The 25685-nt window shown below is 43.1% G+C and overlaps 1 protein-coding gene across 32 annotated transcripts; it reads right to left on the bottom strand.

Moving 5' to 3' along the window:
* Positions 1–4518: 4518 nt before the first annotated feature.
* On the bottom strand, positions 4519–10791 carry LOC125551421 (uncharacterized). Of its 32 annotated transcripts, none has more exons than XR_007302573.2 (12): positions 10524–10789; positions 10028–10437; positions 9672–9817; positions 8455–8561; positions 8112–8335; positions 7913–8036; positions 7545–7642; positions 7241–7317; positions 6381–6419; positions 6048–6151; positions 5582–5898; positions 4519–4916 (listed from the first exon to the last, which is right to left on the bottom strand). XR_007302573.2 is itself a non-coding variant. In XM_087518360.1 (12 exons), exons 6-10 carry the CDS (start codon positions 7947–7949, stop codon positions 5607–5609), a joined length of 426 nt encoding a protein of 141 aa, XP_087374486.1. In that variant the 5' UTR covers positions 7950–8036; positions 8112–8335; positions 8455–8561; positions 9672–9817; positions 10028–10437; positions 10524–10789; the 3' UTR covers positions 4519–4792; positions 4897–4916; positions 5582–5606. The 32 variants fall into 32 exon arrangements, 9 of the variants coding, with proteins under 9 accessions (XP_087374486.1, XP_087374480.1, XP_087374484.1 ...); XR_007302574.2 differs by having other exon boundaries at positions 6048–6146; XR_007302584.2 differs by having other exon boundaries at positions 6048–6096.
* Positions 10792–25685: the final 14894 nt, after the last annotated feature.

Here is a 25685-nt window from a genome sequence, read left to right as displayed (position 1 = left end):
TTATTCCATGCTATTATATTATCTGTTTTGGATGTTTATGGGCTTTATTATACACTTTTATATTATTTTTGGGACTAACCTATTAACCGGAGGCCCAGCCCAAATTGTTGTTTTCTTGCCTATTTCAGTGTTTTGAAGAAAAGGAATATCAAACGGAGTCCAAACGGAATGAAACCTTCGGGAGAGTTATTTTTGGAACGGAAGCAATCCAGGAGACTTGGAGTAGACGTCGGGGAAGCTTCGAGGTGGCCACGAGGCAGGGAGGCGCGCCTGCCCCCTGGGCGCGCCCCCACCCTCGTGGGCCCCTCGTGGCTCCCCTGACTGACTTCTTTTGACTATATATATCAATATACCCTAAAAACATCGGGGAGAAGAATAGATCAGGAGTTCCGCCACCAGAAGCCTCCGTAGCCACCGAAAACCAATCTAGACCCGTTCCGGCACCCTGCCGGAGGGTGGGAATCCCTCTCCGGTGGCCATCTTCATCATCCCGGTACTCTGCATGACGGGGAGGGAGTAGTTCACCCTCGGGGCTGAGGGTATGTACCAGTAGCTATGTGTTTGATCTCTCTCTCTCGTCTCCTTGAGGTGATACGATCTTGATGTATCGCGAGCTTTGCTATTATAGTAGGATCTTATGTTGTTTCTCCCCCTCTACTCTCTTGTGATGAATTGAGTTTTCCCTTTGAAGTGATCTTATCGGATTGAATCTTTAAGGATTTGAGAACACTTGATGTATGTCTTGCATGTGCTTATCTGTGGTGATAATGGGATATCACGTGATCCACTTGATGTATGTTTTGGTGATCAACTTGCGAGTTCCCTGACCTCGTGAACTTATGCATAGGGGTTGGCACAAGTTTTCATCTTGACTCTCCGGTAGAAACTTTGGGGCACTCTTTGAAGTTCTTTGTGTTGGTTGAATAGATGAATCTGAGATTGTGTGATGCATATCGTATAATCATACCCACGGATACTTGAGGTGACATTGGAGTATCTAGGTGACATTAGGGTTTTGGTTGATTTGTGTCTTAAGGTGTTATTCTAGTACGAACTCTATGATAGATTGAACAGAAAGAATAGCTTCATGTTATTTTACTACGGACTCTTGAATAGATCGATCAGAAAGGATAACTTTGAGGTGGTTTCGTATCCTACCATAATCTCTTCGTTTGTTCTCCTCTATTAGTGACTTTGGAGTGACTCTTTGTTGCATGTTGAGGGATAGTTATATGATCCAATTATGTTATTATTGTTGAGAGAACTTGCACTAGTGAAAGTATGAACCCTGGGCCTTGTTTCAACGCATTGCAATACCGTTTACGCTCACTTTTATCATTAGTTACCTTGCTGTTTTTATGTTTTCAGATTGCAAAAACCTTTATCTAGCATCCATATTGCACTTGTATCACCATCTCTTCGCCGAACTAGTGCACCTATACAATTTACCATTGTATTGGGTGTGTTGGGGACACAAGAGACTCTTTGTTATTTGGTTGCAGGGTTGCTTGAGAGAGACCGTCTTCATCCTATGCCTCCCACGGATTGATAAACCTTAGGTCATCCACTTGAGGGAAATTTGCTACTGTCCTACAAACCTCTTCACTTGGAGGCCCAACAACGTTTACAATAAGAAGGTTGTGTGGTAGACATCAGTCATGTTCATCGTGGCGCTCGAGGAGGAGGAGGACGGGGAGGCGCTCCGGCTGTGCCTCCGTCAGACACTCCTCCTCCGTTGGAGGTCCATGTTGGGTCCCAACCTCGGGAGTTCTTCATCAGGCTGTGCAAGCCTCTGCGCGGTCGCCTCCGCCTTCCTACTCCATTCGTAAGGGAGATGGTGCTTGAACAACCGCGAGTGTTGAGGCTGCACATGAGGGGCTGCGGGAATGGCAGCTTCCGGGTAGACGTAGACTTTCCCGGCCCCCATGTTATGTCCTTACGCCAAGGCTGGAAGACATTTGCTCGTGCCCATAGCTTGTCGATAGGACACATCCTCCATTTTAAGTTAATGGAGGATGATTTCATGTCCATCAAAGTTTTTGGGAGCTCGCGTTTTCACTTAGGGTGCTGCACGGAAAGATCAACCGACGACGAAAGCTCCTCCTCGAGCGACAGCGATGAGGAGCACAATGACGGCGATGACGGTGGCGCCAACCCGAAGGACGATGACTTTGACTCCGGCTGAGCACCAGCCGGACCGTCATCGTCAGGCAGAGGCAGCACCATCTGCATCTCCGGACCGACAAGGTGATTTGCCGGGGAGTTAGGAGTAGAGGTGGGGGTGGTGCCTCCGACTCCTCCAGCAGCCTTCCACCTGGGCCCCGACAGGCTTCCCCACAGGATGCAGCTTCGTTGGTCTTGCCGCGCCCTGCTGGCCCTAGTGGTGGCAGTTGACTGGTCGTTTCCGCCATGCTCTTCATCGTCACCTTCGTTGGTGCCCTCCCACCCCTGCCAGGCTAACTCTCATGCAGCAGACAGCAAAGATCTGGCTGATGGCTAAGAACATATTTGCCATCAGCCACCTCTTTGCCTTCTGCTAGCAGACGACAAAGAGGGAGGTTGGCCCATTGGCTGGTAAACCCTAACGGCCCCCTCTTTGTCGTCTTCTAGCAGAGGACAAAGAGCAATGCGGCGGACGGCAAAGAGGGGGCAAACAGCAAAGCTTCAATTTAACTAACGGTCGCGCCCCCACCGTCGTCCTCTCTTTCTCTTTCTCTCCCTCTTTCCTCCCCGACAACAACCGCCGCCCCAACCACCCGCCACCGCCCCGTCGCCCCACCGGCCCACCCCCGGTCCCATCCCCTCTCTGTCTCTCCCCCCACCTCACCCGGGCACCACCCTAGCCATCCCCGCCGCCCCCTGTTCCCGACCATGCCCATCCCTACCCCCCGGAGCAAGGCTCGCTGCAGGCCCCTACACCCGCCCCACGTCCCAAAGCCATGCTGCGGAACCCACCCCGCCCCCCGGAGCTAGGCCGCGTAGCCCCCCCCCCCCACGGAGCCAGGCCACGTAGCCCGCCCCGCCCCATCACCGGATGAAAGTGCAACTAATCCCTGGGTGGTTTTGGTAATTCTTAACAACATGTAGCTCATCGAACTAATATTGTTTCAAGATAATCATTTCATAAAGTTCAATGATTGGCATGGCATGGACTAGAGATGTGGACCCCTCAAAATACTAAGGACACATATTGGCAAATGCTCAAGACTCTACATTTTCATTTTAGTGATCCAAGATCACATTCAGTCCATAGGAATAGCCAATACTATTAAAAGAGGATGAGGTGTTGCTTAATGGTTTGCTTGTCAAAATGCTTAGTGATATGCTCCAAAAGCGCTCAACCACTTTCTCATTTTCACATACTAGTTGACCCGTTACGCCAAATGGCGCAGAGACTTACTGCAGACATCTTGTCAATGAAAATAGTTTCATGCTACAAGAACCTTCAACTAAATCATGCTATTTTTTAAACATGTTTATTATGTTGTTAAATAATAGTCTGGGAAAAGGGAAAATTTTCATAACATGAATATCTCAGTTTGAAAATATGGGCACTATGATGAGAGAGTAAAGTTGGCATGGTTGTATTTTTTAGCAAGTTTGGAAACATGGTTATCATGATGAGAAAGCTGGCCATGCATATTTTTCCTAAAAAAGAGGGAAAATATAAGAAACCTAAGAAAAAAACATGTCTTTGTAGTGCATATACAAAGATATAGGGATTAGGAGGTATTAGGATATCCCATATGTTATTTAGCCCAACTCACATAGAGCGATGCCTGTGGCCCGTGAGAACCTGAATAAGAAGCGACAGGGGACAGAGCGAGTGAAGACTGTCTATCCCCTTCCTTTCTCGGTTCGTCAGCTGGGTAGCAAATGGCGCAAAGACCCACTGAATCCATGTTCAGCATGAAAATAAATTCCATATTTTAGTTGTTTTAGTAGCGGGCAAGCATATATGATAACAAATTTAACCCCCTTTAATAAAAAATAGACTTTTCATCTACAATTAGATATACCTACACATTTTAATTTGGTAGTAGAGTCCCATTTCAAGACCATGTCATGTTGAAAAAATGAGTATTTTTCAGTAATCTCCCGTTGCACCAAATTGCGAACACACCATACGTGCTTTGAAAATATTCCATTTATCAGTGTTGAGCAAGCACATATGGTTACTATTCTAACCACTGTATAAACAAAATGAGCGGGGGCTTGTATAAGGGTAACCAAAGTTCAAAAGAAAAAAGTGTTATATGTGTTGTTTTTCCGATGATTTGGGTCTTGGAACACCTGAATAGGCAAGCACAGTATTGCAAGTAAGAAAATGTGAAACATTGCTAATAACTTGCCTCATATACATGATAGTTTTAGGCCATACAAGCAGTGGGGAAAAGAAAAGCAGTCTATATGTGATGAAGCAAGCCTAAGTCAAATAGGTAATGCCCATACAACAAAATTCATTACAATGGATGGATTTCAGTCCTAAAACTGGAAAGTAAATATGCATAACAGAAGTGAATCATAGAACGTGGTTTATACAACTTCATAATATACTTAATATCCTGGCAGCACCATATCCATACTACTTGAGGAACTAAATAATCAAATGACAATCACACATGAGTTGTAGGGTTTTATCGTTTCCACTTTACAATCCGAACAAAACTATATAGTTGATCTGCAAGTAATTACATGACACGACAATGGCTTCAACAAATATCCATCTTTTATGGCATAAACACATATATAATTGATTACAGTCAGTAATGAGAAGTGATGGTAGCTCACTCTATAACATCGTCCACACCAGGAAAATATGGTAAAGCAGTCAGATCCCTCGACAAATATGATATGAAAATCTTGGAAAGAGAACTATTTGGAGAACAAACTTACATGTAAAGATGTGTTATGGCCTGTGAAAATGGAATAGTGTTATGTCACACTATTTGGCTATTGCTATAGAAAAGCTGCTGCAACAATAAAAAGAAAAACTAAAGAATTGCTCTTATGCGCAATATAATGCCTGGTCATCAATATTTTGCATCAAATCTCAGAAAATGCTCTAAATACATATATCAAGAACTTCTTCTAATACTCTAGTAACATAATCTAAATTAGCCGATGTGGAATCCTTCAGAACTAATCGGCCGACATAAAGCCGGTGAAATCAATAACATAACAGAACAATAATTAAATGCTTAGTATTACTTAAAGGTATTTTATTTACATATCTATAAAGCCATCGGCGCCTGACATTATCAAACTATAATAATCAGTATGTCACACTACACATTTATTTAACTTGCAATAAAACTTCAACAAACATATCAACTAATGGTAACTGGTGTATGCCATGCAGAGAAAATTGCACTCTGGTAGAGGAACGACATGCTAGAAGCTGACAAAAGTATTACAGATTGACAATAAATAATAGATAGATCCATCAGTACCCACCGTTGTTGGGACTATCAAATTAAAATTCCATATCTATCAGAAAACTGACAAAGCTTGAGGGAATCTTAAATACGAAGAAATGACACGTGCAGAGGGGCCATACATACTGATTAAGAAAACTCACTTTTTAGCAACCAGACTCCCTTCATTCAACGAAGGAGTGGTGGGGGCATGGTCATGGGATTCGGGCTCTGGAGCGGTAGGGCTGAAAATAGAGAAACCATACACATCAGAAAGATGATGTACTTCGACAGCCATGCATAGAGAAACACATCCTCGGCACCCTTCTCTTTGCCGCCGCCAAACAGGAGCCGGTGGTGAGGCGCCGGCCGGCCGGCGTCACCTCTCCCACTCCACCGCAAATCTGTTAGCAATGCCTGACCTCCGCCCACCGTCGTATCCCCTCTCCTCTGCAACGGCTTGCTCTCTCCTCGATCAGAACTAATACATCAGGAAATATAAAGAATTAGTCCCTAAGCATCAACTGTACTGATGCAGCAGACACAGCTTCATATTCTGGATTTTAAGTTCATCATACTTTGTTTGGAAAAACATTAGAATTTCATCAAAGGAAACAGTTTAAACTTAACTGTATTTGCTAGTCTTGAAGTAAATTATCTCTGTGGGATTGACAAAAATCTGTCACCATTGAAACCAACGTATGGCTGCAAATGTTAATATCCTAGAATCTGCACTGCATCCAGTAAGTTTCTCAATGGTATATATTTTGGAAAACGGAAACGACATGTGCATATTAGGTGAAACTTGCAGGATTATGTGCTAATTATATCTATTTTCCATGACCTGTAGTGTTATGATTCCTTTTTGGTAAATCAATAATGGTTATCCTGTAGCGCCAATACAGAAGAAAGGTTTAAATGAACAATGGTCGGGAAAAGCAATACGAGGAGGTGATTGCTTACATATAAAACACGGGGAGGTGCTTGCTTGCTTCACCTCACCTGAATTTTGAGAAGGTTTTTCTATTATTATTGTGTTGACACTATGACAGCATGTTTACGCCAGGATAAAATCTTGTCAAAATTATCTGTCTAGTTCAAATAGGATATCAAGTTCAATAATATGACAACGATAGTTTATCATCTGCTATTACTATGCTATATGACATGAAGTGTACACATTCAACTGGGCAAAACAGAACATACACAGGTTCGGCAAAAAATTTCCCAGAGCCTTCCTACTCATCCTAGGCACCTCCCTGCCTCTGTCTCTCCCCTAATCAAGCTAACAAAAATATAGACCCAAGTTGTATATGAATCATCCTAATCAACAGCAACATGATTTACATCGTCCCTGCAAGAATTTTATAGCTTGCAGAGCAGCCTGTTCATAGGCGGACAGTGCCCCCGTACCGCCAGTTGCCCAGAAGAACATCCTATCTGACGGCGGGGAGACACTGCTTTGGCTCCACCCCAACAAGCACAACCCCATCGTCAATAATCTCACACACGCATGAAAGAGCGGGCAAACAAAATTGCGCCACCAGGGTCTAAAAAATTGGGATCACAAAAGACACAGCAAGGCACATCCTGGCACAGGAAGCAGTATAAATGAAATAAGCAGCATAAGAAACCGAAACAAACAAATAAAGCACGCACGCAACACCCACAGGAAGCAGTATAAATGAAATAAGCAGCATAAGAAACCGAAACAAACAAATAAAGCACGCACGCAACACCTGGTCAGGTAGCAGAATAAAATAGTAAGTAATATAGAGAAACAAAAAGAAATAAAACAGAAAATGGAGGCATAGAACACAAACTTTGACAGCAAGTCAGGGAACCGGCAAGCTGACAGATCGGTAAACGACAAAGCAAGTGAAGGCAACGACAACTGGACCTGCAAAACAGAAGGAAGCAGGGACCCACATGACGGATAGTGTAAAGCTATCTATCGCCAGAACTACATTTAAGTAAGATCATGAAACTAAAATCTGCTATGCCATTACCTACACAGCCTTTGTATATGTTATCAGATTAGCATGTATGGAGACAACAGAATATACCAGGGGATAATTAAGTAACACCAGGGAAACTATTACCAAGGTAATGGGGTTCATAACATACCTGAATGGTGCTATGGGCAAAAATCCATTGTCTACTTCTCTTGAAGCTAACATCTACCCTTTGCCAAGGAATTCTATTCAGGCTTTTGAGCGTTAGTTCTGAAATAGGGGACAGATTAATTCAGTTAGGAAAAATATCGTCTTAATCATCCAGGAGAAATGGAAGTACGGAACGGTATTGGATATAATACAAAAAACACTAAATAACAACAGAACTTTAGCTCCAATGCAAACATGAACCAGCGTAACGACTTCATCATTAGAAACTTGGCATCTATGGTTTCTGCTAATTTATCAAATCCTTGGACAATAAACAGTACATCATCATGGAAACCCTGGTACTACTATAACTCCAATTCAATATCTTACCTTCCATTTCACTTGTAGTTTTTGCCTGATAAATCATTTCATCCGAAAAATCAACATCCCGAGCCTTTGGTTTTTCCACATATACAACATGTGGATATCTTACATCATCCACCAAATCTTCTTTCTGATGCCAGAGGATTTTGAAACATAAGAACCCTGTTACATACTAGATATGGGCTGATAATAAATAGATCATTACCTTCGGAAGCTCGTGTTGACGGCATATTGAAGATGTCTTCTAGCCAACAACGACTGAACTTTTACTCAAGGCCATAAAATAAAGTGCTTTAAATTCTGAATTGGTAAATAGATAGACAATATGTTTATATTGATATGCTAAGTACAAATATTCATGGCACAAGGATACAATCGCCACAAACATTTGAGTAAGCAACATAGCGCTTGAAAGAACGAAGAGCTGATCTGCACGTAGAAACAAAGTATAAGATGCTCTGTTTGACACTATTTGATAGTGATAATAGATGGAATTTGAGTGTGGTGACATCATGTACTTTCATATATCACATGACTGATAACAATACCTTGAGTTAAAGCAATAATTTTTCACACATACACACTTGCATTTTCCTCTGCTCCTCTGATATCTTCTGTCAGTGCACCTTGGGTCTCCATGAACCACCAACTTCATCTATAAAATTATTGCATAGACGTAGCCATATTAGTTGATCAGACATGGTAAGAAATAAACAATACAATATTCTTGATACCGATTTAGCTATGCAAAGCATGACCAGAAATTGCAACGAGGTAAGTTCCTAAAGAAGATGCACATCAAAGAGATAAGAGAACTTACATGGGTATCAAAATAATATGATCTCTGTACAAATATATGCCTGTTGTCTTTAAACAGATCCTTTGAAGAAATTTACTGTGAGTAAAAATCTCCAACAATAATTATAGAATCATGTAAACTTTTATTTAGATGTATGTAATCATATAACTAAAACTGTAGAACATACTGCCCTCCTCTAAGTAGCCCACCTTGAGCATTTTTACAAACAACTAGTGCTTAGATCTACAGCCTCAAAGGCAAAACGTGAGAGAGAGAAAATGAGTGCGGGAGAGAGAGAGATGGTTGGGGGCTGACATATGGCATGCCAGGAAAAATTCTTTTCAAAACAAGCCCATAGGAAGTATAATCAGGCATCTTCAGCTGCAAAAGTTTCTTTCAGCAGACTTTTCCATGTTGATATATCTGGATGGTCCGAGTTTCAAAATATTTTCTTAGAGACGTTAGGTAAATCTGGCTATAATGGCCCTCCAGATCGTAGGAATGATCCTGCAAAATTCCTTTGTATGCTTGCCTATGTCTCAGTTTCACATGAATTTATACATACCTTCTAGCTCAATTTTTGTGCCTTTTTTTGAATGCCTATGCATTTATGACCTATATGGCTTTTCTCTTATTATCTGAAGAGTCCTCTAAATTATTTAAGGTTGACTCTTTCCAGAAATGAAATAAAAATGTAAATTTAGTAAGCATGTGGATAAGAATAAAATGAAACTTCCTATCTGCATTAAAACTTCAAGCTCCATACTGAAAAATTAACAGGCCACAACAAATCACTAGAAAGTAGCATTTCATATTAGCTCTTTGCTCAGGTTATTTTTCCCACCCCTCTCAGTTTGCACTTCCTTATTGATTATTGTTGAATCCATTGTATAACAAAAAAGAGTCACTCAAGGTAAACGTGAACTTTGATCCAAAACTATAAGAACAAGGAAAATCCCTTTTTACCTGTGTTTCTTACGATGGTTTCCCTTTACATATGTGCTGTTGTAGTCAGCTAGCCGTAGATGAAGCATCAAGAACACAAGTCATGATCAAATATTGCTTCCAGATGGAATTTCCTCAAACAAGTTACGCGCACGTGTTGTACTTTCCTGTTGGAAATATGAACAACAACAAACATGTCATAATTGTAATGAAATTGAAGGACGTCTATGAATATGACATTCAAACTTCATATGGGCATTACTAACTAATCTTCCTCCATATATCTGCAAGTATCCGTGGAAGAAAAACATCTCCAAGTTACGCTGATCTGATTCAAGCTCCATACAAATCCTAAACAAAATCAAATCAGGAGGTACCTCGCGCTTGAATTGGTCTGGACATGGAGGCACCATTTATGGAGAGAAGCACTTGGGGAGGTCAATGGCGAGCAAGGCCGTGGCAGTAGTGACGATGCAGGACAGAGGCGCGGGGAGAGGAGAGGCCAGCACCGCTGCATTCCCTGCTTGGGAGCCGCTTGGGAGACGGATGTCGCGCGCTCCCGGCCACCCCATCGGGCCCGTGTGGTCCTCCACTCTGCTCTGGCAGCGGCGGGATTAGGCCCTGTGCGGCTATGCTCATCCGGCGACCCCCATCTCCTGGCTTTGCACCCCCCTCGGCCACTTCTCTCCTCTACGCCCAGCCTCCTCCCACCGCTGCTGCTGTCTCTCTATCAGCAAGTAGGTGGAAGAGGAAGGCGAGGTTGAGGCGCCCTGTCCAGATCTTGGCCCTGAAGATTAAACACAAACAAAATAAGTAAATCAACGGAAAGGAAATGGGAGGAGCAGATCCACGGAAGGAGGTCGGGCGGCTCACGGGGCACCATCTAGGGTCGTCTCCGCCACCGCCTCTACGCAGGCTCCCCGCCGGCGGACGACCAGGGCATCGCGCCACCCCGCTTCTCCTCGGCTAGCTCATGAGACGAGGAGGGGCTTGGGGCAGACTAGGAAGGGGGAGGAGGACAAATGCAGGAGGGCGCGGCTAGGGTTCATGGGGGTGGCGGCTGAGACGAGGGAGGACCGGAGGAGGGAGAGGTGCGGGCAGGCGGTTGTGGGGATTGGGGGCCAGTGGGCTTTCCAAGAGGCTCAACCAATTAGACCCTCACGCCGACGAACCCAGCCAATACATGACGACCCCACCGATAAAACGGCCCATCGGTCATGCACATGGGAAAGAAATAACATGGTGAAACGTGCAGTGAATATTCAACGGTGGGAATTTTATCTCAATCTGACGGTAAGCGAAGGAACCGATCAAGGGAGCATCCTCCAAGTGAGTTGGCTAGCCTTTGTATTGTTTTAAATGTCCTAAACCGGCACCACTGATTTGATCTATCTGGCGCCACCGAGTTAACTTGGCATAGCCATAGCAAAAAACCTTAATCAATTCGGTCTCACCGATAGGAATCTCGGTTTCACCGAGATGCGATTGCAAGCTCTTTGTTTCCTTTCATAACGTTTTGGTCCAACAGAGATGAGCGATCGGTCCCACCGAGTTCGCAACGCAAACTCTCTGTTTTCTTTTCGTAACGTTTCGGTCTCACCGAAATGAGCAATCGGTCTCACCGAGTTTTCCTGACCAACTCTCTGTTTGCTTATTACTGAAATCGGTCTTACTGAGTTGAAGTATTCGGTCAAACCGAGATCAAGTTATGCACTAACCCTAACGCATCAGTCCGGCCGAGTTGATCATGTCGGTCCCACCAAAAAGCCTAAAGTTCACATTTTGAACCATATTGGTCTGGCCGAGTTTCACTATTCGGTCCCACCGAGTTTGATAAATTGTGTGTAATGGTTAGATTTTATGTGGAGGCTATATATACCCCTACACCCTCCTCTCCATTAGAGAGAGAGAGAGCCATTAGAACGTGCCTACACTTTCAGCATTCATTTTCTAAGAAAGAACCCCTACTCATGTGTTGAGACCAACACATTCCAATCCAACCACAAGAATCTTTATCTCTAGCCTTCCCCAAATTGCTTTCCACAAAAATCATCTTTCCACCATATCCAAATCTATGAGAGAGAGTTGAGTGTTGGGGAGACTATCATTTGAAGCACAAGAGCAAGGAGTTCATCATCAACACACTATCTATCACCTTTTGGAGAGTGGGGTCTCCTAGATTGGTTAGGTGTCACTTGGGAGCCTCCGTCAAGATTGTGGAGTTGAACCAAAGAGTTTGTAAGGGCAAGAAGATCGCCTACTTCATGAATATATACCCAAGTGAGGCAAGTCCTTCGTGGGCGATGGCCATGCTGGGATATACAACGTTACTTCTTCGTGGACCCTTCGCGGGTGGAGCCCTCCGTGGACTCGCCCAACTGTTACCATTCGTGGGTTGAAGTCTCCATCAACGTGGATGTACGATAGCAACACCTATCGGAACCACACCAAAAATCTCTGTGTCTACATTGTGTTTGCTCCCTCCAAACTCCTACTCTGTGTATACATTCCGCTGCTATACTCTTAGAATTGCAAGTGTAGGTTGTTTGCTTGACTTGTGTTAAGTTGCTAAAATCTGCCAAGATTTAAAATTGGGAAAAGGCTAGATTTTTATTTAGTCAACTAGTCTAATCACCCCCATCTAGACATATTTTTGATCCTACATGTGGTATCAGAGCATTGGTCTCCATTTGCCTTGATTTCCATAGCTATGGTGATCATAGCCTTGGTTTCACAACCTAGGAGAGTATGACGTTTAGCGAGGGAAATTACCACCGTAGAGGTCCTTACTTTGATGGTACTAATTTTGCTAGTTGGAAGCATAAGATGAAAATGCATATTCTTGGACATAACCTCGCCGTTTGGGCTATTGTGTGTAATGACTTGCAAGGTGAATTCTTCGATGGTAGAGAACCAAATTGTAAAGCTACTGCGAAAGAATTGAAGATGTTGCAATACACTTCTCAAGCTTGCGACGTCCTCTTCAACGGATTGTGCCTCAAAGAATTCAACAAAATCAGCCGTCTTGAGAATGCGAAGGAAATTTGGGATACTTTGATTGATATGCATGAAGGTGCCAACTCCATCAAGCAATCCAAATTGGATGTGCTTCAAAGTCAACTTGACAAGTTCAAAATGAAGGATGGTGAAGGTGTCGCTGAAATGTACTCTAGGCTTGCTCTTATCACAAACGAGATTGCCGGCTTGGGAAGTGAATAGATGACCCACAGATTCATCATCAAGAAGATCCTAAGAGCCTTGGATGGAAAATATGATACCGTGTGCACATTGATCCAAATGATGCCCAATTACAAAGATCTCAAGCCAACAGAAGTCACTGGTAGAATTGTTGCTCATGAGATGTCACTCAAGGATAAAGAAGACCTTCACAACAAGTCTAGTGGTGCTTACAAATCCTCATGTGATGCTCCTACACCATCAAGTGAGAAACAGGTCTTCAATGAGGAATTAAGCTTAATGATGACGAACTTCAACAAGTTCTACAAGAGTAGAAGCAAAGAAAGAAGTTCCAAGTCATGGTCCTACAATGACAAAAGTTCTTCAAGTCGTGAACGTAATTGCTACAATTGTGGAAGACCCGAACACTACTCCAATGAATGTACAGCTCCCTACAAAAGAAGAGAAGACTCACATAAAAAAGAAGTAGGAGAGAAGAATCACCTCCAAGGGAGAGAAGGAGTAGAGATGATCATTATGAATGAAGAACCTCTCGCAGAAATAAGGATTCAGAAAGGAAGGACAAGTCATCAAGGAGCTATACAAAACAAAGATATCAAGCTCATGTTGGTGAATGGGTATCCGGTTCCGACTCCGACCACCACTCCGAGAGAAGTTATCACTCTGACTTCGAATATACTCAAGATGAAGGTGTTTCCGTTCTAGCACTTGTGTCAACCAACTCCTATGACATATTTGACTCACCAAATGAAGGAATTGGAAGATGCTTCATGGCTAAAGGCCCAAAGGTATCACACCCCGAGTATGTCGATTTGAATAGTGATGAAGATGATTTGCTCGGTGATGATGATTTGCTTGTTGATAACTCTAGTGATGAAAACTATGATGAACTTGCTATTAATCATGCTAAGCAAGATAAGCGAATGACGATGATAAGAAGGAGATTGAATGTAGCGACCCGGCCTCAAACGATCAAGTCTCTGTGCTTCAGTGTCATTCCTAGATCGGTAATGCTGACACACACAGTAGTCGAGGATTTATAACAGAGTAGCAATCACACACTTATTACATCGAATGTCTCCAAAGAGAACTTATTACAATAAATATGGCTTAAGGCCATCTAATACGATAACAACGGAAGGCTTGGAAGATAAAGTGAGTCCATCAACTCCAACGGCATAGCTTAGCTGCACGGCAACGACCTAACGAACCTTACTCCTCATCTGAAAAGTCTGCAACATAATACGTTGCAGCCCGAAAACGGGTCAGCACATGGAATATGTTGGCAAAGTAACACAGTAGAGCAAGAACAGAATAATGCTATCACTACATGCATACTTGGCTAGTGGAAAGCTCTATGGTTATAGTTTTTGCGGAAAGCCAATTTTTCCCTACAACATAGGAATAGATTTTAATTTAACTATCATGGTAGTTGAAACATCATTGAGAAGGTTCCTCCAACTCAATCCCAATTAAAGTAATTATCAACCCAACAATATTAAGTTAAAAAGTGATGAGATACTTAAGATATTCCAAGTACTAGATACTCAAGATGTCCATAGCCGGGGACACGACTAACCATGATTAGTTTGTACACTCTGCAGAGGTTTGCGCACTTTTCCACACAAGTCTCGATTGCCTCCGTTGGATTTCTCGCACTACATGGTGTTTGAGAAACGGATGACCGAGACACAGTCTTTCAGGAACATTAACTCTCTACTCTAGGCATACCATACCAAACCTACAACCCACTACCTGCTGATCCTCCTCTTCAATAGCTTCACGTAACTTACTCAACTATGCTAGAGCCCATAATAGCTTGTGGCTGCACACAGAAGTTTCTAGCATGAATCATCTCAGTTCCCCTTGAGCATGGGTGGTGGTCCATAGGAAAATCACACGGAACACTGGGATTTCCAAAAATACAGGCAACACTGGGTTCTCCAGGTGCCTCAATCCACTCTGATGTGTATTCAAGTTGCCACCTTAAGTTAAACCATTAATTAAAAATCTCACATCTGTCATGGATTTCACTAACCCAAACCACGTCTACGAGCATAGCATAGCAATATAAGCAATTCGTATAAGTAACTCCCAAGGTTTGAATATAGCAGGGCAATAGGTTCTACCTCATCAACTACTTCCCAACCCACATGTTAATGACATCCTAATCATGCAATGTTTGAGGATTGGAACTAATGCATAAAAACTGGGTGATAAAGGAGTATGATCAAAAGTGTTACTTGCCTTGTTGATGATCCGCGAAACCTAGGGACTCCAAATAACACGCTTCGCACTCCGGAAATTCTATAGCAAACAAACAATAGCATACATAAGCAATCAAGCAAAGAAGCACGGGTAAATCTCAAATAAGAAGATCTACCAGAAAGTTCAACTTAAGAACTCCGGTTTGCAAAAAGAATCAAATCAAACGGAGCAACGAAACTCAAACGGCGAAAGAAACAATATCCGTTTACTAATCTGGACTAAGGTCAAATTTTATAGTAGAAAAATCTTGTTTAAGTTGTTAAACAGAAAGAGGGTCTCGAGGCGAAGATCTAGGTGCTTGAATCGCCTGATTCCGATAAACGAGCAAAAAGATAAGCTGAAACGGAAATCGGATCAGAAATCGCGATCAGAAATAATCGCGGAAAAATCCGATAAAAGAAAGCTGACAAACAGGCTAACGAACGAGCGTCGTTGTTTGTAACTAGAGAGCGAAAACCGTTCGTTAAAACGAACGTACGGATGAATGTCCACTAAAGAGAAGAACCGGAAAAAACCGGCGAACCGATCTAAAAAACGAACTAGGTTTTAAAAAAACCCAAAACGGTTTCTTTTTTAAAGAAAAAACCGGCGGCGAACGGCTACCTCATCGGGTCTGGCGACACACGGGAGCGGCGGTGGGGCGAGGCGGCGAGGTGGCGGCGAGGCGAGGCGGCGGAGCGAGGCGGCGCGGCGCGGTAGAGGCCGCGGCGCGGCTGCGGGCGGTGGGGTGGGTGGTGGTGGCAGGGGGCTTGGGCATTTAAAGAGGGGAGGGGGAGCTGGCTTGGGGGAGGGGCAAGGCGGCGGGGAGGCGGAGTCTGGCTCGGTTTCGGCCCAGTTGGCGCCCGAAGATTTTTTTTAAAATTCCGCAGAATAGAAAAAAAATCCTAGAAAATAAAATAAAAATCTAAAAATGCCAAAACAAATTTTCACCGTCTAAATAAAATATTTAGAACGAGATGAACATTCTCTTGGCCCTAAAATGCAATTTTGAAAACGTGCAATTTTTCTAATGCAAACAAAATTGCAATAAAAACAAATATATTTTTTTCCTCCATATTTCAATTATTTTGGAGAAGTCATATTATCTCCTCTCATATACTTTAATATGAAATATTTTTAGATGGAAAAATAATTAAAACCAAAAATCCTCGTTTCAATAATTTTTAAAAATCAAATTTGAAAATCGGGGAAATCCCCAACTCTCTCCGAGGGTCCTTGAGTTGCTTAGGATTTCAAGGATCGCGAGACGAAATGCAATAAAATATGATATGCAAGAATGATCTATGTATAACATTCCAAATTGAAAATTTGGGATGTTACAAACCTACCCCCCTTAAGATGAATCTCGCCCTTGAGATTTGGGTTGGCTAGAAAATAGGTGTGGGTGGTCTTTGCGAAGATCATCCTCTCGTTCCCAGGTGGCTTCATCCTCGGTATGGTGGCTCCACTGAACTTTGCAAAACTTGATAACCTTGATGCAGGTGACTCGACTCGCAAACTCCAAAATCTTGACTAGCTTCTCCTCATAAGTCAAATCATTGTCCAACTGAATCGCCTCCAAGGGTACGGTATCTCTTAGCGGTATATTGACCATCTCAGCATGGCACTTCTTCAACTGGGAAAAGTGAAACACATCGTGAACTCCTGACAGTCCTTCAGGTAACTCCAACTTGTAGGCAACTTCTCCCATCCGTTCCAAAACACGATATGGTCCTACAAATCTCGGGGCTAACTTTCCCTTAACTCCAAAACATTTTACTCCTCGCAAAGGTGATACTCGCAGATATGCTCTATCTCTAATTTCATAGGTTACCTCCTTGCGTTTTGAATCTGCATAACTCTTCTGTCTGGACTGAGCTATCTTCAGTCTATCTCGAATCAGTTTAACCTTCTCCTCAGACTCTTTGATCAAGTCTGGTCCAAACAACTGTCGGTCTCCAACTTCATCCCACATCAACGGTGTTCTGCACCTTCGTCCATACAGGGCTTCAAATGGTGTCATCTTCAGACTGGCTTGGTAACTATTGTTGTATGAGAACTCTGCGTAAGGCAGATTGTCATCCCAACTAGATCCACAATCTAGCATACAGGACCTCAACATGTCCTCCAGAATCTGGTTGACTCTCTCGGTCTGTCCATCTGTCTGCGGGTGAAATGTTGTACTGAACTCCAATCTTGTTCCCAAAGTCTGGTGCAGCTGATGCCAAAACTTTGAGGTAAACTGTGTTCCTCTATCTGATACGATGGTCCTCGGAACTCCATGCAGACATACGATCCTGGTCATATATATCTTGGCCAACTTTGCACTGGTATAAGTTGTTTTCACTGGGATAAAGTGTGCCACTTTGGTCAAGCGGTCAACTACTACCCATATAGAATCATAACCTAATTTGGTCCTTGGTAATCCAGTGATAAAATCCATGCCAAGTTTATCCCACTTCCATTCGGGTATCGGCATAGGCTGTAGCAATCCTGCTGGCTTTTGATGCTCTGCCTTCACTCTCTGACATACATCACATACGGCTACATACTCGGCGATATCCTTCTTCATCCCTGTCCACCAGAAATGTTCCTTCAAATCCAAATACATCTTGGTGTTTCTGGGGTGTATCGAGTATGGTGAGTCATGAGCCTCCTGAAGTATTAATTTCTTGATCTCTGTGTTATTGGGCACATAAACACGGTCCTCAAACCATAAGGTGTCGTGCTCATCCTCACGAAAACATTGGGCCTTTCCTTCGCTCATTCTCTCTTTTATCTCCGCAATCTCTTTGTCATCCTTCTGAGCTTCTCGAATCTTTCCCAACAATGTAGACTGAACCTCCATTGTTGCAACAAAACCTCTAGGAACAATCTCCAATTGAAGTTCCCGGAGATCCTCTGCTAACTCCTTCGGCAATCCCGTGCTCTCTAGGGTATTAGCATAACTCTTCCGGCTCAAAGCGTCTGCTACGACATTGGCCTTTCCTAGGTGATAGTGCAGCTTCATGTCATAATCCTTTATAAGCTCCAACCATCTCCTCTGCATAAGGTTCAACTCCTTTTGTGTGAAAATGTACTTCAAACTCTTATGATCCGTGTACACATCACAACGGTTTCCAATAAGGTAATGTCTCCAAGTCTTCAACGCATGTACTACGACTGCTAGCTCCAAGTCATGCGTGGCATAGTTCAACTCGTGAGGCTTTAGTTGTCGTGAGGCATACGAAACAACTCTTCCGTCCTGCATAAGCACACTTCCAAGTCCTAAGTGTGAGGCGTCGCAATACACTTGGAAATCCTTACGTATATTCTTCAATGATTCTGTCATTGGCTTCGCGATCTTGGAAAAATTCTCAATGAATCTTCGATACTATCCTGTGAGTTCAAGAAAATTGTGGATCTCGCTAACTGAAGTGGGTGCCAACCATTCAGTGACTGACTGGACCTTGGTGGGGTCTACTGCTATACCCTCTCCTGATATAACATGTCCAAGGAATCCGACTTCCTTCAACCAAAACTCGCATTTGCTGAACTTGGCATACAACCGGTGTTTCTTGAGTTTCTCAAGAACTAAACGCAAATGCTCCCTGTGTTCCTCTTCATTCTTCGAGTATACCATTATATCATCAATGAACACCACAACAAACTTATCCAAATATTCCATGAATACTTTGTTCATCATGCTCATGAAATAGGCAGGGGCGTTAGTCAGTCCAAACGACATGACTGTATATTCATACAGCCCGTACCGTGTGGTGAATGATGTCTTTGGTATATCCTTCTCTCGAATCTTCAACTAATGGTATCCTGATCGCAAATTGATGTTCGAAAACACCTTAGCTCCTTTAGCTGGTCAAACAGATCATTGATCATCGGCAGTGGGTACTTGTTCTTGATCGTCACTTCATTCAAGGCCCGATAATCAACAACCATTCTTAAAGACTTATCCTTCTTCTCAACCAAAAGTACTGGGCCCCCCATGGTGATGAACTCCATCGAATGTAACATTTCTCCAATAACTCCTTGATCTGTTTCTTAATCTCCTCCAGATCATTCGCGGGCATCCGATAGGGTCTCTTGGATATTGGCCCTGTACCTGGCAATAGCTCTATCAAAAACTCGATATCTCGATCCGGTGGAATGCCTGGTAACTCCTCCGGGAAAACATCCAGGTAATCCTTTACTACAGGCACTTCCTCCTGAACAACTCCCGTGAGGGTATTTACTTGGCTACTTCTTGGCGCATGCCTAGATACATACTTAATCCTTTTTCCCTCAGGGGTGGTGAGGCAAATTGATCTAGTAACACAGTTAATGCTTCCTTCGTACTTTGACATCTAGTCCATTCCTAATATCACATCCAATCCTTGTGACTCCAAGATAATTAGGTCGCACGGAAAAACATGGTTGCCAATGGTTAAGGGTATCTGGTCGCACCATCGACTAGCCATATACTCTGCTCCAAGTGAACTTACTAACAAAGGGGTCCTAAGGGTTTGGGTTGGTAGTTTAAACTTATCCACGAATTCCCTTGATATGTATGAATGCGATGCACTAGTATCAAAAAGAACAAGAGCGGTAAATGACTTAACCAAAAACTTACCTATAACTGCGTCTGGCTGCTCTTCAACCTCCTCCACGTTAACGTGGTTCACTTGTCCTTTGTTGAATGGATTAGGCTTCTACCCAGCGCTCCCATTTCCGTTTCCATTCTCCCCTTCAGGGCACTCCGTGGCATAGTGTCCAGTCTTCCCGCACTTGAAACAAGTAACGTGGCTTAGGTCTCTCTTGGTGGGTGTGGCTGGATTGGGGCGGTTCTGATTGTTGCTTGCCCCATTTCCATTCCCATTCCTTGGGCCAGTATGATTATGGTTACTTCCTCCATTATGGGTGTGGCCTCCATGGTTATGAACAAGTCCTCCCGAGTTCGGGGTTAGGCGAGGCTTCTGGTGAGCTCCTGAGTTATACCTCCCTTGTCCATACTTCCTCTTACGGTTCTCAATCTGCTACTGCTTCCCTTCAATCATAAGAGCCTTATCTACCAACTTCTGGTAGTTGTTGAATGTTGCCACCATCAATTGCATGCTCATCTCATCATTCAGCCCTTCCATAAACTTCTCCTGCTTTGCGGCATTTATGGCCACATCATCAGGGGCATAGCGAGACAACTTGCTAAACTCATCTGCGTACTGAGCCACAGTACGGTTCCCCTGGCATAAGTTGTGAAACTCACGCTTCTTCATACTCATAGCTCCAGTTGAGACATGGGCTGTACAGAAGGCTTGCTGAAACTGATCCCATGTCACCGTGGCTATAGGGTAGGTGACAGTGTAATTCTCCCACCATGAGGCTACTGGTCCATCCAACTGATGTGCGGCAAAACGCACCTTCTCGGCATCGGTACATCCTGCAGTGGTTAACTCTCTTCCAATCCTGCGGAGCCAAGCATCTGCTGCTATAGGCTTGGTGCTACTGGAAAACACCGGCGGTTGCAACCTCATAAAACGGGCTAAGTTGTCAACTGGTGGTGGTGGTGGTGGATTGTTGTTGTTGTCGTTGCCTTGGTTCTGGACTAACAACTGCATCAGGGTATTCTGCTGCTGGATCAACTGAGTGAGCTCAGGTGGGAAAGCGAATCTGGGGTCATGTCTCGGAGGCATCTGATGGGTTTAGAGGGGAGAGATTAGAATAGAATGAGGTCTAATGAGAAAGCACTACCCATATGCACATGAGACAAACACAATCATTTCACTCAATCAATCAAGCAAGGGCATACAATCGGTCTAGAACTATCGCGAAAGTGCTCGGACTACACTATTTACATGGTGGAATACTACTACTGATGTGGTGGTCTACTAAAAATATTCCTCGGTTGAAGACTCCATGATATCTGCTCCAGCTTCGTCTTCAAAGTCATCATCGCTAAGGTCGGAGTCGGTCTCGTCGATGATGATGTAGTCCTCCTGACAAATCTCCTTGGGTTCTTCATCTTCTTCTACTGGTCCGGGGTCTCCCATGAATACTCCGGTCTTCTTAATCAGGTCTCATTCTTCTCCAATAGTGTCATAATTTCCTCTTCGTCTCCATCGCGTGTAGACTTAAGTTCTTCTTCTAGTTCGATGATCCTTGTCTTCGCCTTCTTCAGATCTATCATGCCTACGCACATTTGATTCTCCTGGCGTCAAATGTGCTGGTTTAGTTCCTGAATGCAAGCTGCAATTGATCTATCTTTCCTGGTGCTGATCATCTCCCATTGCTCATCTCGGCGCCCACAGATCTGGTAGATAGTATCCTTAAGCTCCTTTTGGTAAACTTCTGCAATGCGTCCCATGGTGATGTGAGCTTCCATACTCTTTCCTAGACTCCAGGTTGGTGTATCGAAGGAAAACTCTATGGGTTTAGTGACTGGCGTGAAGGTCCTTCCTGGAACTTGAACTTGAATCATCCATCGCTCCTCTTCTGGTAAAGTGGCATTGTACGTCCCGGTGACGCTTGGTATTCCTATGTTCAGGTACCTAGTGACTTCCTTCAAGTGTCGTCCAAAAGATGTGTCTTCATCCGGTTGTGCAAACTTGTTCCTTGCATCCGCCATCCTAAAGAGTGGAAAATGGAGAGGAGTCAGAAATGAGAAGAGAATAGTGATCTATGGCTTTAGCTTAATGGTCGTGTCCTACACTCAGTGTGTGCTCTGATACCATCTTATAGCGACCCGACCTCAAACGGTCAAGTCTCTGTGCTTCAGTGTCATCCCTGGATCGGTAATGCTGACACACACAGTAGTCGAGGATTTATAACAGAGTAGCAATCACACACTTATTACATCGAATGTCTCCAAAGAGAACTTATTACAATAAATATGGCTTAAGGCCATCTAATACGATAACAGCGGAAGGCTTGGAAGATAAAGTGAGTCCATCAACTCCAACGACATAGCTGAGCTGCACGGCAACGACCTAACGAACATTACTCCTCGTCTGAAAAGTCTGCAACATAATACGTTGCAGCCCGAAAACGGGTCAGCACATGGAATATGCTGGCAAAGTAACACAGTAGAGCAAGAACAGAATAATGCTATCACTACATGCATATTTGGCAGGTGGAAAGCTCTATGGTTATAGTTTTTGTGAAAAGCCATTTTTTCCCTACAACAAAGGAATAGATTTTAATTTAACTATCATGGTAGTTGAAACATCATTGAGAAAGTTCCTCCAACTCAATGCCAATTAAAGTAATTATCAACCCAACAATATTAAGTTAAAAAGTGATGAGATACTTCAGATATTCCAAGTACTAGATACTTAAGATGTCCTTAACCGGGGACACGGCTAACCATTATTAGTTTGTACACTTTGTAGAGGTTTGCGCACTTTTCCCCACAAGACTCGATCGCCTCCGTTGGATTTCTCGCACTACATGGTGTTTGAGAAACGGATGACCGAGACACAGTCTTTCAGGAACATTAACTCTCTACTCTAGGAAGACCATACCAAACCTACAACCCACTACGTGCTGATCCACCTCTTCAAGAGCTTCATGTAACTTACTCAACTATGCTAGAGCCCATAATAGCTTGTGGCTGCACATGGAAGTTTCTAGCATGAATCATCTCAGTTTCCTTTGAGCCTGGGTGGCGGTCCATAGGAAAATCACACGGGACCCTAGGATTTCCAAAAAATACAGGCAACACTGGGTTCTCCAGGTGCCTCAATCCACCCAGATGTGTATTAAAGTTGCCACCTTAAGTTAAACAATTAATTAACAATCTCACATCTGTCATGGATTTCACTCACCCAAACCACGTCTATGAGCATAGTATAGCAATATAAGCAATTCGTATAAGTAACTCCCAAGGTTTGAATATAGCAGGGCAATAGTTTCTACCTCATCAACTACTTCCCAACCCACATGTTAATGGCATCCTAATCATGCAATATTTGAGGATTGGAACTAATGCATAAAAACTGGGTGATAAAGGGATATGATCAAAGTGTTACTTGCCTTGCTGATGATCCGTGAAACCTAGGGACTCCAAATAACACGCTTCGCACTCCGGGAATTCTATCGCAAACAAACAATAGCATACATAAGCAATCAAGCAAAGAAGCACGGGTAAATCTCAAATAAGAAGATCTACCAGAAAGTTCAACTTAAGAACTCCGGTTTGCAAAAAGAACCAAATCAAACGGAGTAACGAAACTCAAACGGTGAAAGAAACAAGATCCGTTTACTAATATGGACTAAGGTCAAATTTTACAGTAGCAAAATCTTGTTTAAGTTGATTAAACAGAACGAGGGTCTTGAGACGAAGATCTAGGCACTTGAATCGCCTGATTCCGATAAACGAGCGAAAAGATAAACTGAAACGAAAATCGGATCAGAAATCGCGATCAGAAATAATCGCGGAAAAATTCGATAAAAGAAAGCTGACGAACAGTTTAACAAACGAGCGTTCGTTGTTTGTAACTAACGAGCGAAAACCGTTCGTTAAAATGAACATACGGACGAACGTCCACTAAAGAGAAGAACCGGGAAAAACAGGCGAACCGATCTAAAAAAATGAACTAGGTTTTTCAAAAAAAACCGAAATGGTTTCTTTTTTTAAAGAAAAAACCCGATGGCAAACGGCTACCTCGTCGGGTCCGGCGAGAAGCCGGAGCGCGGCGGGGCGAGGCGGCGAGGTGGCGGAGCGAGGCGGCGCGGCGCGGTAGAGGTGGCGGCGCGGCTGCGGTGGCGGGGCTGTGGACGGCGGGATGGGTGGTGGTGGCGGGGGGGCTTGGGTATTTAAAGAGGGGAGGGGGAGGTGGCTTGGGGGAGGGGCAAGGCAGCGGGGAGGCGGAGTCCGGCTCGGTTTTGGCCCAGTCGACGCCCAAAGAATTTTTTTAATCCTAGAAAATAAAATATAAATCTAGAAATTCCAATGCAAATTTTCACCATCTAAATAAAATATTTAGAACGAGATGAACATTTTCTTGGCCCTAAAATGAAAATTTGAAAACGTGCAATTTTTCTAATGCAAACAAAATTGCAATAAAATCCAAATAAAAACAAATATTTGATTTTAATACTCTTCCTCCAATATTTCAATTATTTTGGAGAAGTCATATTATCTCCTCTCATATACTTTAATATGAAATATTTTTGGAGGGAAAAATAATTAAAACCAAAAATCCTCGTTTCAATATTTGATAAAAATCAAATTTGAAAACCGGGGAAATTCCCAACTCTCTCCGAGGGTCCTTGAGTTGCTTAGGATTTCGAGGATCGCGAGACAAAATGCAATAAAATATGATATGCAAGAGTGATCTATGTATAACATTCCAAATTGAAAATTTGGGTGGTTACATTGAACGTCTAACTAAAGAATTGAACACTCTTAAGTTAGCTCATGAAACTACCTTAGAAGATCATCGAGAGCTTTTAAAGACTCATGAGAAGCTACGCTTTGAAAATCTCAACCTAGAGCAAGAGCATGGATTCTTAAAAGCAATCAATGATGATCTTCATAAGAACAATTCTTCTTATATTGCCAAGCATTTACTCTTGTCTACTGACATGCCACAAGTAAAATCTAGCAACAAGAGTAAGAAAGATTCTTATTCTAGTAGTAACAGTAATCATGCTAAATCCGATATTGTTGCTTCTAGTAGTTCTCTTGATTCCACTAATGATTCTCTTAGCCAAGTTTCACTTGAGCAAGAAAATAGCTTATTGAAGGGAATTATATAGAAAGGTGTTTACAAGAGCCTTGCCGAAAGTAAGCAATTTGAGGAAATTGTACGCAAGCAAGGAAGGCACCGGAAGAATCAAGGTGCTGGTTTGGAACGAAGGTTCAATGCCAATGGAGTTGAGAGGAAAGAAGATCAATACCACAAGACCACAAGCTAAAAGGCAATGACAAGGTTCAAGAGGAGATTGATGCATTTGAAGGAGCTCCTAAGGCTTTGGTCAAGTGGGTTCCCAAGACTACATCAAGCTCTACTTCATCAAGTAGGACTACAACTCCAAGGATTCCCATCAAGATGATGTGGATCCCGAAGAAGAAGAACTAGAGAGTTCATGAGGGTGACTCTGCCAACACACTTCACTCATATTCATTTTGGCAAAGACAAGTGCAAACAACTTCCACATCTTGCACTAGTTCAAGGAGTCACAAACCCTCTTGTTGGTAAGTCAAGGGACAAGGTAACCAAATGCTCCCCTGGACATCATCTTGTGTGTACTTCGCTCTATGTCTATGGATATCCTTGTTTGTTCCTTGTGGGGCTAACCCATGTAGGTATTGAAAGTGCAACTCACTCCAATGGATTGCTCCAAATGATCTACATCAACATTGAGCATCCACATCTTCAACATCTACATGAAGTCATCATCGACAAAACCCAAGGTTAGTTCATCCCTCTTAGGGGGGATATCACATCTAGGGGGAGCTTTACGCTAAGAATTAAGCTAAAGCAACTCTGTTTGTGTGAACACAACAATGCTTTATGTAAAAGTGGTAACCCCACTTGTGCTTAAACGATGAGTATGACCTATGATCAAATGTTCTCTTTTGACTCCTCAGTTAATATACTCACATATAGATGACCT

Source organism: Triticum urartu, chromosome 4A, assembly GCF_056163025.1.
Source record: "Triticum urartu cultivar PI428250 chromosome 4A, HENAU_Tu73, whole genome shotgun sequence".
NCBI lineage: Eukaryota > Viridiplantae > Streptophyta > Magnoliopsida > Poales > Poaceae > Triticum > Triticum urartu.
Note: the sequence above shows the minus strand (reverse complement) of the source record. Positions and strands in the feature narration are given on the sequence as shown.